Source organism: Sceloporus occidentalis, unplaced genomic scaffold, assembly GCF_023333645.1.
Source record: "Sceloporus occidentalis isolate IW3139 unplaced genomic scaffold, rSceOcc1.0.p SCAF_259, whole genome shotgun sequence".
NCBI classification, from domain to species: domain Eukaryota; kingdom Metazoa; phylum Chordata; class Lepidosauria; order Squamata; family Phrynosomatidae; genus Sceloporus; species Sceloporus occidentalis.
Genome location: NW_028317239.1, coordinates 175,015 through 190,730, shown reverse-complemented (window position 1 = coordinate 190,730; position 15,716 = coordinate 175,015). Strand labels below are relative to the sequence as shown.

General features: G+C 43.9%; 2 protein-coding genes across 2 annotated transcripts in view; one reads left to right on the top strand and one right to left on the bottom strand.

Annotated features, from left to right (window-relative positions):
• The window catches only part of LOC149275887 (lysyl oxidase homolog 2), a 36,501-nt gene extending 34,209 nt beyond the window's left edge, over positions 1-2,292 (top strand). Inside the window, exons 12-15 of the mRNA XM_089504196.1 lie at positions 629-744; positions 1,061-1,197; positions 1,534-1,645; positions 2,213-2,292. Of these exons, the coding sequence (XP_089360322.1) occupies positions 629-744; positions 1,061-1,197; positions 1,534-1,645; positions 2,213-2,292 (445 nt within the window). The remainder of the gene's footprint in view (positions 1-628; positions 745-1,060; positions 1,198-1,533; positions 1,646-2,212) is intronic.
• A 2,126-nt stretch (positions 2,293-4,418) lies between these two features.
• On the bottom strand, positions 4,419-14,823 carry LOC149275886 (R3H and coiled-coil domain-containing protein 1-like). Its single transcript, XM_089504194.1, has 8 exons — positions 14,775-14,823; positions 10,861-11,008; positions 9,527-9,664; positions 7,542-8,676; positions 6,977-7,149; positions 6,681-6,751; positions 6,055-6,150; positions 4,419-4,531 (listed from the first exon to the last, which is right to left on the bottom strand). Exons 1-8 carry the CDS (start codon positions 14,821-14,823, stop codon positions 4,419-4,421), a joined length of 1,923 nt encoding a protein of 640 aa, XP_089360320.1.
• Between the last annotated feature and the right edge of the window lie 893 nt (positions 14,824-15,716).

The following is a 15,716-nucleotide window of genomic DNA, read 5'->3' as shown; positions in this document are numbered from 1 at the left end:
AGTATTATAGTAACGCTCTCCTGTACGCTCCCACAGAATCAGTATTATAGTAACGCTCTCCTGTACGCTCCCACAGAATCAGTATTATAGTAACGCTCTCCTGTACCCTCCCATAGAATCAGTATTATAGTAACGCTCTCCTGTACGCTCCCACAGAATCAGTATTATAGTAACGCTCTCCTGTACCCTCCCATAGAATCAGTATTATAGTAACGCTCTCCTGTACCCTCCCATAGAATCAGTATTATAGTAACGCTCTCCTGTACGCTCCCACAGAATCAGTATTATAGTAACGCTCTCCTGTACGCTCCCACAGAATCAGTATTATAGTAACGCTCTCCTGTACGCTCCCGTCCGGTTAGTATTATAGTAACGCTCTCCTGTACGCTCCCATAGAATCAGTATTATAGTAACGCTCTCCTGTACGCTCCCACAGAATCAGTAATATAGTAACGCTCTCCTGTACTCTCCCATAGAATCAGTATTATAGTAACGCTCTCCTGTACCCTCCCATAGAATCAGTATTATAGTAACGCTCTCCTGTACACTCCCGTCCGGTTAGTATTATAGTAACTCTCCCCTGTACAGTCGGAATGATAGTAATAGTCTCCTCTCTTCACCCACACAGTCACTACCACAGTATGGAGGTTTTCACCCACTACGACCTGCTGAGTCTAAATGGGACCAAGGTTGCAGAAGGTCACAAGGCCAGCTTCTGTCTAGAGGATTCAGAGTGTGAATCAGGTAAGAGAAACATTACTCATGTTCAGTGATGGTGAAAGAACATTATGAGATTCTGTTATATGCCACAAGAATGTATTTCTTTAAACCTTAAATACTTCTCTCTGCATTCCCATCCTCAAACCTTTCCAACTCTATTTCTATCCCACCTCCTATAGCCGGTTTTAAGCAACCTCACGTTAACTCTCCATCTTTATCCGCTTCACTTTATGTCTCTCATGCCTCACCTCCTTACTTTATTGATGTCCTCTGTGTACTCATATAATGCGCCATCCCAGCTTTAATAACCTCTTTTGTCTTCCACAAACCATCTCTCCAGAGACCCAGAAGCAGTATGTATGCGCCAATTTTGGGGAGCAAGGAATTAGTGTAGGCTGTTGGGACGTCTACAGACACGACATTGACTGCCAATGGATCGATGTCACAGATGTGGCTCCAGGGGATTACTTCTTCCAGGTACAGGAGGCTCCTCTCATTCCTCTATGGAATCTTTGAAGTATATAGTGTAATTTTCTAAGTGAAAAACACCTTTTAACATGTTTTTGGATGCTATTTAGGATTAAAAACAGGGGGGGTTAAAGATTAATCACATTTAAATGCAAATAATATTTGTTAGTAACTACACTTTCAATGTGAAAGGTTTGTAAAAGTGTAGCGGAGGAACAGCACCCTCTAGAGGTGGATAACATACTGCAGCTCAGTCCAATATAATGGGAGTCGTACTCAGGCTTTCTAACATTGTGTATTGCGTTCTTTTACATAGAAACATTTTGCATTTCTTGCTCGCTTTAGGTCATAATTAATCCCAATCAGGAAGTGGCAGAGTCCGACTTTACCAATAACATCATGAAGTGCCGCTGCAGATATGATGGCCAACGAATATGGATGTACAACTGCCATATAGGTGAGAGGCTGCAAACACACACGGTGCTAGGGCAGAGTAAAAGACGCACAACACAGCGCCAGGGTTAGGTAAAGACTGATCACGTTGTGTTGGGGCTGGGTAAAGACATACCACACGGCTTCAGACTCACCACGCGGTGCCAGGGACAATTAGGCAACCTGATAATCAGAGAAGTCGACCCTTGTGATAGACATGTTTCTTTCCCCCACGTATTATTTTATTTGATGTAGCTTACTTACCCGTACCTTTAATTAGCCCCTTGGTTTAATCGGAACCAAACATGAAACCCACACCAAAAGCATAGCATCAGCACCTATAGACCCTGTCTGTGAGAAGCAGGAGACAGGTCCATCATACACTTTGACAAGTAGCTTCTGACATGGTCACAAGAGATAGTAGTTCATAGGGGTACAGCTTCTACAAAGGCCAGTACAACCTACCTGGTCCCTTCATAACAACAGTATAGCGAAGTCAGACAGTTTAAAGACCGACTCTCCTGCTTTAGTGAATAAAGCCCAGGTTCTGCTCTGTATAGTAATGTCATTATCCGCTGTGCTTCTCTCTTAGGTGGATCATACAGCACTGAGACGGAAGAGAAGTTTGAGCATTACAGCGGGCTCATCAATAACCATCTTTCTACACGATAAAAAAAAATAATTAACCTCTTCTTTACCGGGAGGATAAAACTAGTATCAATTTGTTCCCACAACCAGCAGGGCCTTGGGGACAACCACTGCATGGTCCACGGCATTATCCCCTGCTTGTACCGCAGGAAACAGATGTGCAGTGGACTTTTCCAGCTCATTTTACATTCCCTCGACACCAAAGACAATGACCCAGATGTGATCAGCAGTTTGAATATGTGTTGGCTGCCTGCAGACACTCTGCCCTTTACATTTCCATTGTGTAACCGTTCATATATCTCCTGTTTAACTCCTTAAGGACAATGGGCGGTCCCTAAACCCATTGAAAACAATGCATTTTGAGCCTGTACATGTACGGGCTTTGTCATTAAGGGGTTAAATTTCTGGGCATTGTAGTTTCCCCAGGGAGACTTTGCAGCGGAAACAAAACCCTAATTTATTTGGGGCGGTTACGCAGGAGTTCATTCACACTCCCTGAATGTGCTGATTTCACAACCTCCAAGGAAAAAGCCATATAAAGGGGTAGAGCTGCCATCTTCTAACTATCGGTGTCATTACCGCGAGACAGTCTCATGACATAGTGCAACGGCAAATAACATGGTGCTAGCGAATCTCATCTACGGGAGGAATTATTAGGCCCATTCACATCATTGCTGGTCTTGCTCCCCTCTCCCTCTTTACTGCCTACTCACAAAATGGGTATCCACTTGGTCGTTGGTGCTATAAACCTCTTCCCTGCCCATGGTGCCCACGGCACTTTGCTATTATACAGATTACTGTTATATGCTGTGCTTTAAATATCATTTGTGTTTTAAATTGTCCTAGTTATCAATCTGGTCAAGATCTGTTTTGGATTGGGGGGGGCAGTACTGGGTTCTCATTGTAAGCCCCAGTTTGTAACATGTACCTCCTTTGTGTGTGGGGGGGCACATGCTGCTTATAAGTGTTGGAGCAGCCTCATGTCGCTAGAAGGTTGCTAGGTACATTGCAAGCCATACTTGTGTAGCACTCAGAGGGTTAAAGAGCCATTTCTCTGATATATCATGCTGCAGCGGTGCTCTTACCTGGTACAGAAGCCTCCTTGTACGTTTAGAAATAAATTATAACTTATTACTATTTTATCAGTTGTTCTGTTAATCACTTTGTGCCAATGTCAATCAATGTCAATGTCAATGCCGCCGGGGTGGCAATCATAGCAGGCAGACCCACCCATTCTGTGCATGCACAATACCCCTAGTGCTTTATTCACTAGTGACACGGTCCCTGAAGGCATCCATTCACACCAATGCTCTGCTAGTCTGATATACAGGCCAATGTGCCGGCAAGCCTAAAGGAGCAGAGCCAAGAGACATCATCAGACCTCAGTTAGCAGCGAAGATTATCATAAGAGAAGGCAGAAGACAGTCTTTTATATGTTAGATTCTTCTTTACAGAATTTAAGTCATATCTTTCCGACTATAATTCGTATTAACAAGCAAAAAAATTCAACTAAACTCATCCAGAAGGAAGAGAACAGATATAGGGCAATCCATGTTCCACAAATAAATTGTACAAAATATATAACTTGGTGCTCTTTCAAACACTATAACAAATCGTAATAAACTTCTTTCTCCATTTATACGGTTATTCCACCGGATTATTCAGCTATTTTGATGCAAAGTTTTAAAACGGATCGAATCCTCCTAGCAGCCAGTGGGGTCTTCAGGATGATTAAGTGGCTGCTAGACGATAAGACTACGTTTAAAGTTTTGCACCAAGATTCTCTTGCGTATAGAGTGGCATCCCTCCTGAGAGTAATGAGATTTTCTCATGAAACTAATTATATAGAATTTTGAAGCTATAACATGGACAATAACAGCAGCCTGACAAGGGAACACCGAAACAAACAGAGAGAAAGGATGAAGATATTGCATTCTAGCAGATGTGGAATGCTCTGCCACGCGCCCAGCACCACTTGCTGATAGATTTTCATGCATAGTTCTTCTTGCCTTCTTCCTAAATCAGGGACATGCCGGTCACTTCCCCATCTCTTACCCAACAAAGGATTTTAGAAGAAAGTGCTAAGCGAAACTAGATGCGTCTCTCTCCTTGTGAGCGGCCGAAGAAGTAACTCCCAGCCACGTGGCAGATCACTCCACCGCTGGAAGACGGTCTTGCGTCGGCAGCCCCAGGGCTCTGTTCAAAAGTCTCTTTGCAACAGAAACATCCGTTTGAGGTCTGTCCTTGGTGGGCAGCAAAATATCTGCAAAGAGAGAGAATGATGGGGTTTATGGCATGTATCCATGTGCGCTTCACTTATACAAGGCAGTCCTTAAAGAGAAGCGTCAGAGAAGCGTGAGAGAAAATCTCAGCCAAGGCATTCCATGAAATATACCCCCCGTTTCCCATGATCTCTCCGTAGATTGCGTTGTAACGCCTAGAAACCTACAATTTTTTTTCCACTGCAGGTAAGACCCATTCGGCCGTCTAATCTGCCCATTTTTTCCTGATGTAAAGACTCAGGCGTTCATCAGTCCTTGGTCTTCAGAATATATGAAGTTTTAAAGCTAATCTTCCTAGTTACTGGTGGAGTGTTCATGTTGATTAAGGGGTTAAAGACACTATTATAACAATACATGCAAATCCTCAACATTCTATATATACATTATGGTCCAGCTCGTTATAATCGACAGCTCAGCTTTGTTAAGGAAGAGGACGTGTTTAATTTATCTTTTACTCTGCCTCACCTCCTATTTCTTATAATAAAGGGAGAAATAGTTTCCAACAAAGGCTGCTTTCTCAGTGTACGTCTGTTATCACCAGCCTCGTATTTGCAGGGACTGTAGCGATAGCGGCTCTTGTGCTGCTAGTAAGATTTTTTACTACAAAGAACATCGTATGCGAACACAGTAAAGACCCGCAGCTTTCCACGTCTGTACAGATGTGTAGCAAACCCAGAAAGGTATTTAGTGGCCGCTGGGATCTGTGAGACTGGATGACAGATGGAAGCAGATGAGTGAATATTTGTGCCTCCGTCTCCCAGGCAGTTCCCTATATAAATACTATATAATATAATAATAGTTTTACTGTTTCACTGCCTTAAGTAAAGTGCTAAGCATAATTTTGAAGTGCGTGGTAGTGGATGCGGTGCAGAACAGGGCATGATTGCTAGGTGTACGAACCTCGATCTCACCCATGGGCACTTCCACTTCCACTTGCCCCCCTCCCTCCAATTTTTTTTTTTTATTTTTTTTTAAGATTTCAATTTTGCACATGAATCGATAAAAAGTGGACATTTTGAATAATTCATTTGTCCTATCCTCCCGGTCTGGACAACCCACACAAGGAGAGGAATAAATCTATTTCCACCTCTCCTGCCTCCGATTATCAGCGAGGGGCGGCAGCGTGCGCCTAGACGTCATACGGCGCGACATCACTCTGCACACGCACAGCATTGCCTTGCATGTCTCACCATGAGATCGCAGCGGAGCACAAGGCTAGCCCGGACAGCAATAATAATATATTCCTTATTTAGATCCCGAGTGTGGCCCTCATAAGCCCACCATTCTTGCCAGGAACCTTGTGTAAATGTAACAAAAAGTAAGCTGCTAGATGGCAGCTCACAGGCCGGGTTCTCGGCCCCCTTCGTGTCCGCATGTGTAAATATATATTTGTTACGGATGTGTACAACCGTTCCATTTAAATTACAGCTCTACATGATATGTTGGTGCTTAATACATAAAGGATAATCTTTTTAGGAGTCCCTGAAATGAAATCCAGCCTTACCTGCTTTCTCGTGCGCGACAATCTTAGACTGGCGGCTGCCTTGAGACAGAGGCCGGAACTTCATGGCGGAGTGCGTCCTGCAGGAGGCGGCATAAGCTGGGAACAAACAGGGGCAACGCAACCATTAAACCAAAGATTAGAGGCAAAATGAGCACCTCAAGTGCCAATATCCCTCATATTAAAGGGGCCGACCTGTTTTATTTCTCAACATATTGCGTAATACTCGGCTACGGAGACAGTCAAGACTCCGCTGGGCCAGACGCTTAACATTCTCACGATATAGAGTGAGGACTTAGTGCCGATTATGTGACTAACCAGGCGAAAAGACGATGAAAGAAAAGTATCAGGAAGTGAGAAAAGGGAAAAGACAGCTTCACAGCCATTCAGATTCACCCATAGCCACACAGTAACACACACACACACTGCTAAAACACTCAATGACCCATAGGCATTGCCTAAATGGGCCCAGGGGGTGTAGGCTGCCCCCAGCCAGCTCCTGCCTAGCAGGCTTCACTAGTGCCTTATGATCTTATGATCTGCATTAACAGATTCTAGTTATAACAAAAAATAACACGAAGTTGTTAAATTTGCCAAGTGAATTCATAGAGGCTAGGATAACGCTTTACCGTCTTCTGGGCTGGAGAATATTCCAAGGGCATGAGACTTATCAACCCACTGCAGGCGGAAACCTCGGTCTCTGGGAAAAGAAAATTAAAATTATCTGCAAAGTCTATTTACAGGCAATACATACAACTACATACCCTCGGCCACAATGCACAAACCTCAAAAGGTAACATAAAACAATACTAATAGCGCACTTGATAGATGGTTTTGAGAAAAATTGGGTAATGGGTTTATCGGACTTGAGAAACTCCTTGCATAGAACAGTTATGTGCGGGCGGATGATCCTCTTGCAAATTACCTGTACTCCACAAACGGTTCCATTAGATCGTCAGTACAGAGATCAGGCGAAAAACCATACACCTCAATAACATGGCCGAATCTTCCATGGTCGGTCTGAACCTCTGCAAACTCAGAGAAATCCCCAAGGAGAGGCTGAATATGCACCTCTTTCTCAGATAAATGGGTGCGGATCTAGTTAAAACAATACATCGTTACGACCTACAGCAGCAAACACGTTTACATCCGCCATAGTGTCCTGAACACTCAACTGCATTATATGCAGAGACCAGGGCTGTAAAAAGGGGCAATTTATTTTACACAGTGTACCGAAATATAGAAATACACAGAATTTCTTCAATATGAATTTAATGGCGCCAACTGGCACTACCCAAACATTACCACTAGGTGGCACCACAATATTAAGGATTTACAGTTGTCATAACTTTGTATAATCTGTAATTTGTGTTACAATCACACATCTAATGGTTCTCTACTCAATTCTAGCTACCCTGGGCTCATCTAGACCCTGCGCAAGATTTCACTAGGGGTTAGCTAGCGAACACATCCTTCTCACACCATCTCACCTCATTCAGGATCAGCTCAATTGTGTTATCTGGGTTTTCTGTTGCTGGTGGGCTTTTATAGCAGGCTGGACCCCCTCCTGTCACGTTATTTTCTTGTTTGCTTTTATACATTTCCAAAGCAGGTTTTTCTGTGGTCACCAGACACTCACCCACATCAGTTCTCGGCTCCGGAGTGTGGTCAGGGGATTCAGGTTTTAAGGGATCTGTTACAACGAGCCCAGTTTCTTGGTCCTCAACAATCTGCTTATTGTCTGTATTCTGTGAACCTTCAGTTTGCGTTGATGCATAATCAGTCGCTGCTAAACTCTTATATTTCTCAACGCCCACAAGGGATGGTTTAATGTCACTTCTGGTGCCATCTAACTCTGGCATTTGTTCCATGCAATCATCTAGCAGAGATCCTGCAGAACTGACCTCAACCAACAGCTTCACCTTCATTTCCGCATTTAAGCTCTGGCTCCTATTTTCAGCAATTCCTGAATCCACCTCCTGACCGTCATTTTCACCAGAACCCGACTTACATTTCCTTACTTCTTCCGATTCAACACTCTCAGCACTGAAACTCTCATTTTTCACCTGCTCAGTGTCCTCTGTCTTCTCTAATTCCGACCTCTCTTGCCTCTTTGCATTTCCCACCTCAGCTTCTGGTGACTTTTCATTGTTCTTTACATGTTCTGTATTCTTTATCTCTTCTTCTACACCTTCAATGTTCTCCAACCCACAACTGCTTGTTTGTACTGCCTCCAAACCACCAACACTACACTCTTCTTCCACTTTCTGTCCAGCTCCGAATTCACTACTATACTCCCCTTGATCCAATCCATCGCTCTTCTCTTTTCCATTTTTCTCCTCTCCGTGTCTGCTTCCCTTTCGTCCTTCTCCCCATCTCCCTACCTCTTCTAAATCCTCTCTTCTCCACTTTCTCTCTTTAATATCCTCACTCATGCCCCTTCCTCTTGCTCGTCTCCCGTTCATCCCCCACGGAACATATAAGGCCTTGTCTGGTCTCTCATTCTTTCGCTGTCTGTAGTTTGCTCTCCCTCTCCCCGCCTTGTTGTATGAATTGCCCCACCAACTCTGTCCGCGATTAGTTTCACGAGTGCCGGGTACAGAATCTCCTTCGGGCAAAGTCAGCCTGGAAATACGATGGGACATGGCAAGATTTACAACAATGTACTGAAATACAACAGATATATTACAAACACCATAACAACAGAGACTTAGTTGTTCTGGAAACCAAAGTTGATGCGTAAGAATTAAATCAGTGGTGCACAGCTCCACTCCATAGGGCTATAAGCAAAGCCATCATGTCAGAACATCCCATCTCCAGGACAGGCATCTCAAACATTAATTAGACTACTCATTTTCAGGCAAAGATACATAAAATTGCAGGCTTGTTTGTGGTCTTCAAGGACTGGACATGTGATGAATCTCATTTACAGTCTTAAACTACACATGTAAGGCACTATGCATTATATATGAGTAGACTTAAGTCAGGTTAAGTCACCAAAACCTTATATTTTTATTCCTGTACTCTTCTTGCACATGCACCGCAGTCTTCCCATGGAAAATAATGGAAGAGGCAGCCAATACCATGCATGTTAGTGGAAAACCACTTAAACACGCTTCCTACTTTCAGTAGAGCCAGCCGACATTAAATGCGTTTGAGTCTAAGCTAAATGAAACTCAATATGCAATTTCCTTAAATACATCGGTAGAATAGGCTACGGGATTCTACTAAACGTTCCATAGCATCATAACCTTCATATTCAGCTCTTGGACAATCTTACAATCACCTAAACAATGTTTCATTGTGCAGAACCTACATTTCCAGAAACAATATAATTAATTCCACAATCTTGCTTGCAGCAAGCAGAGCATGTCTACATCCTCTTGCTGAAGGGCACAGACAGGCAAGACATTTCGCAATAATATTTTATAATACACTCCTGATGCACACACTTGTTGGCACTACATACGCTTACCGTACATCCGCGTGGCAGATCACTGTGCGCCTCTGCCACCCCTCGCCTACCGAGAAGCTGCTTAGGGTTTTGCGGGACTCTGTGAGCCGATGGATAAGGAAGCGCAGGCGGCTGGAGACCGGTGGGAAGAGCAGAACCCTGCGGTAATACAAAGAGAGTCAGACCCATTAACATGCAGGAAAGACAGATGCTGGGTGGTAACCTGTAATACACAAAAAACACAACCAGCTTGTCTGCAGAAAATCTCGATCAGCTTAACCCCTTAAGGACAAAAAGGGCGTGACATGTTTAAAGTAACAATAAACTTTAATTTCGCCTTTAAGAAAACAATTGAGTAAACTTTACTTATATAAAAAGTAAGAGTAAAAAATCCACATTACTTACAGCAGATCACTGCCTGCTCCCTCTCTCCGACAGCACAGGCACCAGCAGTGTCCATGACGCACTGTTGGATCCTCGCTGTCGGAAGGGATGATCTGACAGCCAATAATGTCAGAGAGACAGCGGGAAGTAATCGTCGTCGAGAAACACTGTTTTTCGTATAAGGTTTGCACTGGCATAACTACAGGGGTTGTGCCTCTAGGGGGGCGGAGCGACCCCTTATTCCTGTCTCCTCATACCGATTCAAAATTGTTTAGAAAGTACCCTTCCGACTTGGACCGCACCGATCCAGGTCAGAAGGGACTTTTCTAAAGTATTTTGAGCCGGCACAGGAAGATGGGAATGTATCGCGGTCACATTACCTTGTGCGACCCTGCGGTGAAACCGAGACTGCTTGCACAGTGCAAGCAGCCGGAGAGAAAGCTGCAGGAGCAGTGAGAGGTAAGCAGGGGCATAAAACAAACATATGTATGTATGTATGTGAGCATGGCTGTGTACTTGTGTGCGTGTGTGTGAATATGGGTGTGTACTTGCGTGCGTGTGTGTGTGTGTGTGTGAGCATGGCTGTGTAATTTGTGTGAGTATGAGCATGTATGTGTAAGTGGGAAGAGTGTGTTAGAGAGTATGAGTAAGTGTGTATAATTTGTGTGTGTGTGTGGTATGTTGGAAGGGGCAAAGAAGGCACAGACAAGTTGTTTGGGGGCAATGATGGCACAGACCAGCTGTTGAAGTGCATCGTTCAGTAAGTGAGGTAACTTCTAGAACATCACACTAATTTAACGTATCATCACACAGGGCCACCTCAGCTCTATGCTATTGATGTAGAGGTTTTGTAGGGTTGGCGATTCATAAATCATGCAAACCTGCTCCTGAATTAAAGTAAACAAATGTCAAAAACTAGTGGTCATTTCTGTTTCAAACCATAAATACATGCAAGTTAACAGACTGCTCACTTTCTGCGGTCCCCCACGTGCTCAAAATGGTCCAGCTCTGCGGCCACCAGACCGTAGAAATCATTCTCCAAACTGGAGAGATACAACCCGTCCACGCAGTGCTCTTCCAGGATGCCGTTTACTTGCCACGAAGCTCTGAATAATTGTCCTACAGACAAAGTATCAAGAAATTAGTTATTAATGTTTATATATATATTGACACTGGATTGATACTGAGCTATTTTTTTTTTTTAATTTATTTATTTTACAGATCAAGCTTATGGAAACCGTAACCCGATCAACACATCAATATGGAAAAACATTTTTTTTTTTAAGTATAAAGAGTAGTAGCGGTAGTATGTCCGCAGCAATCAATGGAATGTTCCTGACGAGGAGACTATGCCGCCGGTTGCTACGGTAATAAGACCACTTTCCAAACTTTACACGAGGATCGCTTTTCATACATACCCTACAGCACGGGAGCTGCTATATTAATTTCTGGGACTTTAACGGATTTATTCACTAAAGCGGGAGTTTGCGGGGGACTTTCAGTCTTTACTCGCTATGCATTAAGAAGGGCCGCACCATGAGAGCTTCACTCCTAAGAAGCTCCATAATGCAGAACTGTAAACGGGGCTCTTGGCACCTAGGCCAGTGTCAGTTTTACAAGCCCTCGCTGACTTTATATCTATTCCTGGAAACAGAAATGGGCCCAGGGACCTCCGACCGGCTCGTGCCCCTTACCTTGAGGTGCAACTGCCCCTCTTACCCCATGGAAATTGGGATTCTGGTTTAATACATATGGTTAAAATATGCTATAAAACTATAACTATACAAACATCAATGTATGGGTGCAGAGACTGACAGAGCCCTGGGCTGCACATTAGTATAATACAGCATATAATGTAATGGTCACTATGGGTCTTCATTACTTCTGGACTGTTACTATCCAAATAATATTACACAAGGCGGGCCTGTCTCTTACAATTTGGAATCCCGCTCAGCCTATGCTTTCCTTCCCGCGCGGTCTCTTGCAGTTGGGCTGTCTCTTGTAACCACTGAAGCAAACTCCCAGCCCGTCTCTTCGCATGCAGAATCTTCCCGTCTCGCTCACGTGTCTATCATACCGCCGGTGACAGACCGGCGCTTCTGGGCTGCCTACCTCTCCCCCAGAGCCACTTCTGCACAGCGCCCTCTGCTGGCTCCTTCTTTTCCGTTTTTGGCGTGTTGATGCTACCGCAGCGACACCTAGTGGCTGCGAGAAGGAAAGCGCTTGAATGTTTTTTAATGGTTACTTATGGATAGAGTTAGAATCGGACAAATGCTGCCCAGAATTAATGTAAATCCATACACAGCATTCAGTCCTTTACATATTGCTGGGCATTATCTGTCCTGTAAGGTGTAGGCATCAAGTTTGAAATGGCAAAGGTGGCAATCCTGTTTGGACATGCCAGTATGCCACTATAGGTGCCAGTGAGTCCACAATACGTGTCAGTTTCCATCATTCTGTTGAGCTTTGTTTGTCTGCAACAATAGGGGAAGCTGCAGCGTCGTGTGGCACGGGGGCCACGTTGCAGACATTGTAGGCCACCAATGCAGGCTGCCACACTCTCGATCGTTCTTCTAATTTGCCATTTGCGTTTTTACACGCGGAAAGTCTACCCTGTTGCAGACCTTTGTATCTTCTGCAAAAAGTCATACCATACCATTAAGACTTCCTGTAATATTACTAAAATATTAAAAAGTATGGGTCCCAATACTGATCCCTGAGGTACCCCACTAGTGACACATCCTACCTCTAAATATAAACCATGAACTACCACCTTCTGCCTCCTATCACTCAACCACTGCCGTATCCATTCAACTATTCTGGCATCCACACCCAGAGTTTTGTATGGGCGACAGTGTCGACCGCTTAATGAAATCTAGTCTTTTTTCTTAGTTACCCAGTCAAAAAAAAGAAATTAAGTTAGTTTTCAGTCTGGAGGCAAATGTTAGGACCTGCAGGAGTGCAGCTTCCCCCAGAAGAGGGGGTGTGAGGAGGATCTAGGCATCTATATATGGGGGTCTAGTCTTTACTTATCAGACAAAAGTAAAGGAGATCAGTAATTTTCCCTGGAACGCAAATGGGAACGTGTGATCCTCAGTGTGCACCATACTGAACCACAGCAGGGAACTTAAGCCCAGATAACGCGGTGATAGCCCAAAACTGGTTCAGCTGGCACCTTCTGTTTTTAATAAAAACAACCCATCCTTATATTATAAATGACTGACAAAGGCCAGATCCGAGCCAAGCGGACGTACCCTCAAAGTCTATGCTTCGATGTAAGGGTGGCCTGGCTGAGGTTTGGGTGTAGTGACTGTCACACCATGCCGTGTAAAAGGATCCTGCTGATTCCAAAGAGTTTGAGAGAGAAATAATGGCTCCCTTTATGTGTCGCTGAGACACGCACATTGTGCTTTGTGTGCTCTCACAGGCTACATTGGGGGGAACAATATAAGTTACCCGTGTTCAGTGAAGCAAAACTGCCCCTGACAGCCGGTTCTCAGGACCCCCCAAATAATGGTTATCGTAACTTAACACTGAGCAGAAGAAGAGGAGATTAGGGAAGGGGGTGAACCGAGGGCTGTGTGTAGGCAAGACATCTGGAATGTCATGACCTTGACACAAAGGACATTGTATCTTACTGCCAGATTCTAATTCTGATACAGGAAATTGAAGTCGAGGTCTGAGGAAACTATCCAGTAACTCCAATAACAGGACCGATGGGGGTGCTTATACAGGGCTGGGTAAAATTTCGCCGCCGGGATTCTTATATATCATGCTTTTACCATTTAATAGGTCGTATAATATTATATATATAATAATATATTAATAGGTCATAGACGTGCAAGTCTGGAAAGCTAGACATATGTCCAAGCAGTTGGTTGTCCCAGCAAGTTGTCCGCTTTATTTGGGCCGCTTGCAGCCTTTGCTGTCACCGCCAGAACTTCACAAATCACCACGGGCATCAGTCAAGGGCCCAGTAATTTGGGGGGCACAGCCATGGCATTGCTCTGGATGTCTGGGATTTCCGGCAACCTTCATGCCCTACCAACGGCCCCTGGGGAACCCTCTGAGATCCCTAAGGCTTACTTAACTTTTTATCCTTACTATATTTGCCCAATAAATAATCAATTTCTCTCTTAGGTTAATATGGCTGTTGAGTACGGCTAATAACTGAGCCGCAAATATAGGGATGCCGTATAGTCCAAGCTCATTTTATTGATCGTTTTGCAGTGTTTTTCTAGGCTGGAGGTAAATGTGAGGTCTTGTCAGCTTCTCACGCAAGGAGAAGAGGCAGAGTAAGGAGAATCTAGGCATATATATATAATGATTGAATAAGTTGTATGACATCATTATCATGCCTATATATTGTGGGTAGGGCCACATGTGATGTAAAACTCTTCAGTGTTGGTGTCCATAAGGCACATAGGCTATTTACTTATTTTTTAAACATGGTCTTCAAGCTGAGGAAGCCCCTTGCCCCAGAGGGCCCACATCATCACAGCTAGGTTGGAGGAATAGCTTTGACTCTCCCCACTCTCCAACCCTTTCTGTTAGCTGGGGCTAGCCACATCCCCCACGCAAACGATATGAGCACAGTCACAAGCGACCGTAGCTTATTCACGATTCCTGTTCAACATTCACAGCCTGGAAGCAGCAGGAACGGTGCAGGAAATTAAAGCTCTAAACCTGCTCTCCCCCATTTCCTCATTCACTTTCCCCGGCAGGAGCTTCTCATCGGCTGCCAGGAGGAGCAGAGCGATCTCCGCGTATTGGCCTGGCTTTGCCGCTTATACTAGGATAAAGGCTAGACAGGTTCTGGCTCACAAAGGCCTGGAAACGGAACGACTGCTGTGCCCAAGCATTAAATGTGTTCTGGCATGGATACCATATACACAGCCGACATTCCACTTCTCCTGAGTCACCGTGTAAGACATTGGGGCAAATTTATTAAAAGGTGGAAAGTTCCTCTAATCCGCCACAGAACCTCAACAACACGACACACTGTTTAGGAACGGGTCGCCATGGCACTTTCACGGTAACTCTACATTAGAAGCGGCCCTGGGCTTTTATTGCATGTTCACCATTTTTATCCATAGGGGGGCCTTGCCAACCACGCACTATTGTTCCTTCACATACATGTTACACGTAAACAGAGTGGGTCATTTATATAAAAAAAGAGTATAAGTCAGATTTACTGGAAGTGTATACAATTCCCATCGTACAGCACCGCAGAATATGATGGTTTATCTATTTATCTGTATCCAGCTGCGTGTTTTTTTTCTATTCGATAATCTGCAAGTAGTTTACATAATAAAACTTAAGTTGGGTTTAATCTTTTTTTTTTTTCTTGCGTGTTGCAGCCGTACGATGAAACCGATTTATTTTCTAAATACACGGAGCACTCATCTTTGGCCTCAGATTCGGGTTACTATTCTGCCTCTCCCATGCAGGCTTCTACTCCCTCTGTATTAATCACTTTTAATGAATAGCCATATATGATGTTCGATAGCAAATCAAGATGGTAGCTTTGAGCCTTAAACTTAACTTTAACTTGGGTGATACAATATTTATCAACTATGATATGCTCAATATAATGTTCAAGCGCATTAAAGCTGATTTACAATACTTCCCTTTTGACGTATAGGGGATTCTACTTAATTATTGGGGCGCAATTGGAGGCAAAACTCCATCCATGAAAATTTTATTTGATGGTACTGGATTCTAGGACGACGGGTGCTGGGCTGAAAACGCTGTATGATATTTCGGAATATTCTGTATAGTTTCACCATTACAAAATCACTCTGTCTTATTCATAATATTTTTAACT

Coding starts and splice junctions, on each gene's coding strand:
- LOC149275886 (XM_089504194.1), bottom strand. CDS start 14,823: ATGTCTTACACGGTGACTCAGGAGAAGTGGAATGTCGGCTGTGTATAT. Junction 7,150..7,541: donor TTGAGCTGATCCTGAATGAG/GTGAGATGGTGT, acceptor TGTTTTAACTAG/ATCCGCACCCATTTATCTGA. Junction 6,752..6,976: donor GAACCGTTTGTGGAGTACAG/GTAATTTGCAAG, acceptor TTCTTTTCCCAG/AGACCGAGGTTTCCGCCTGC.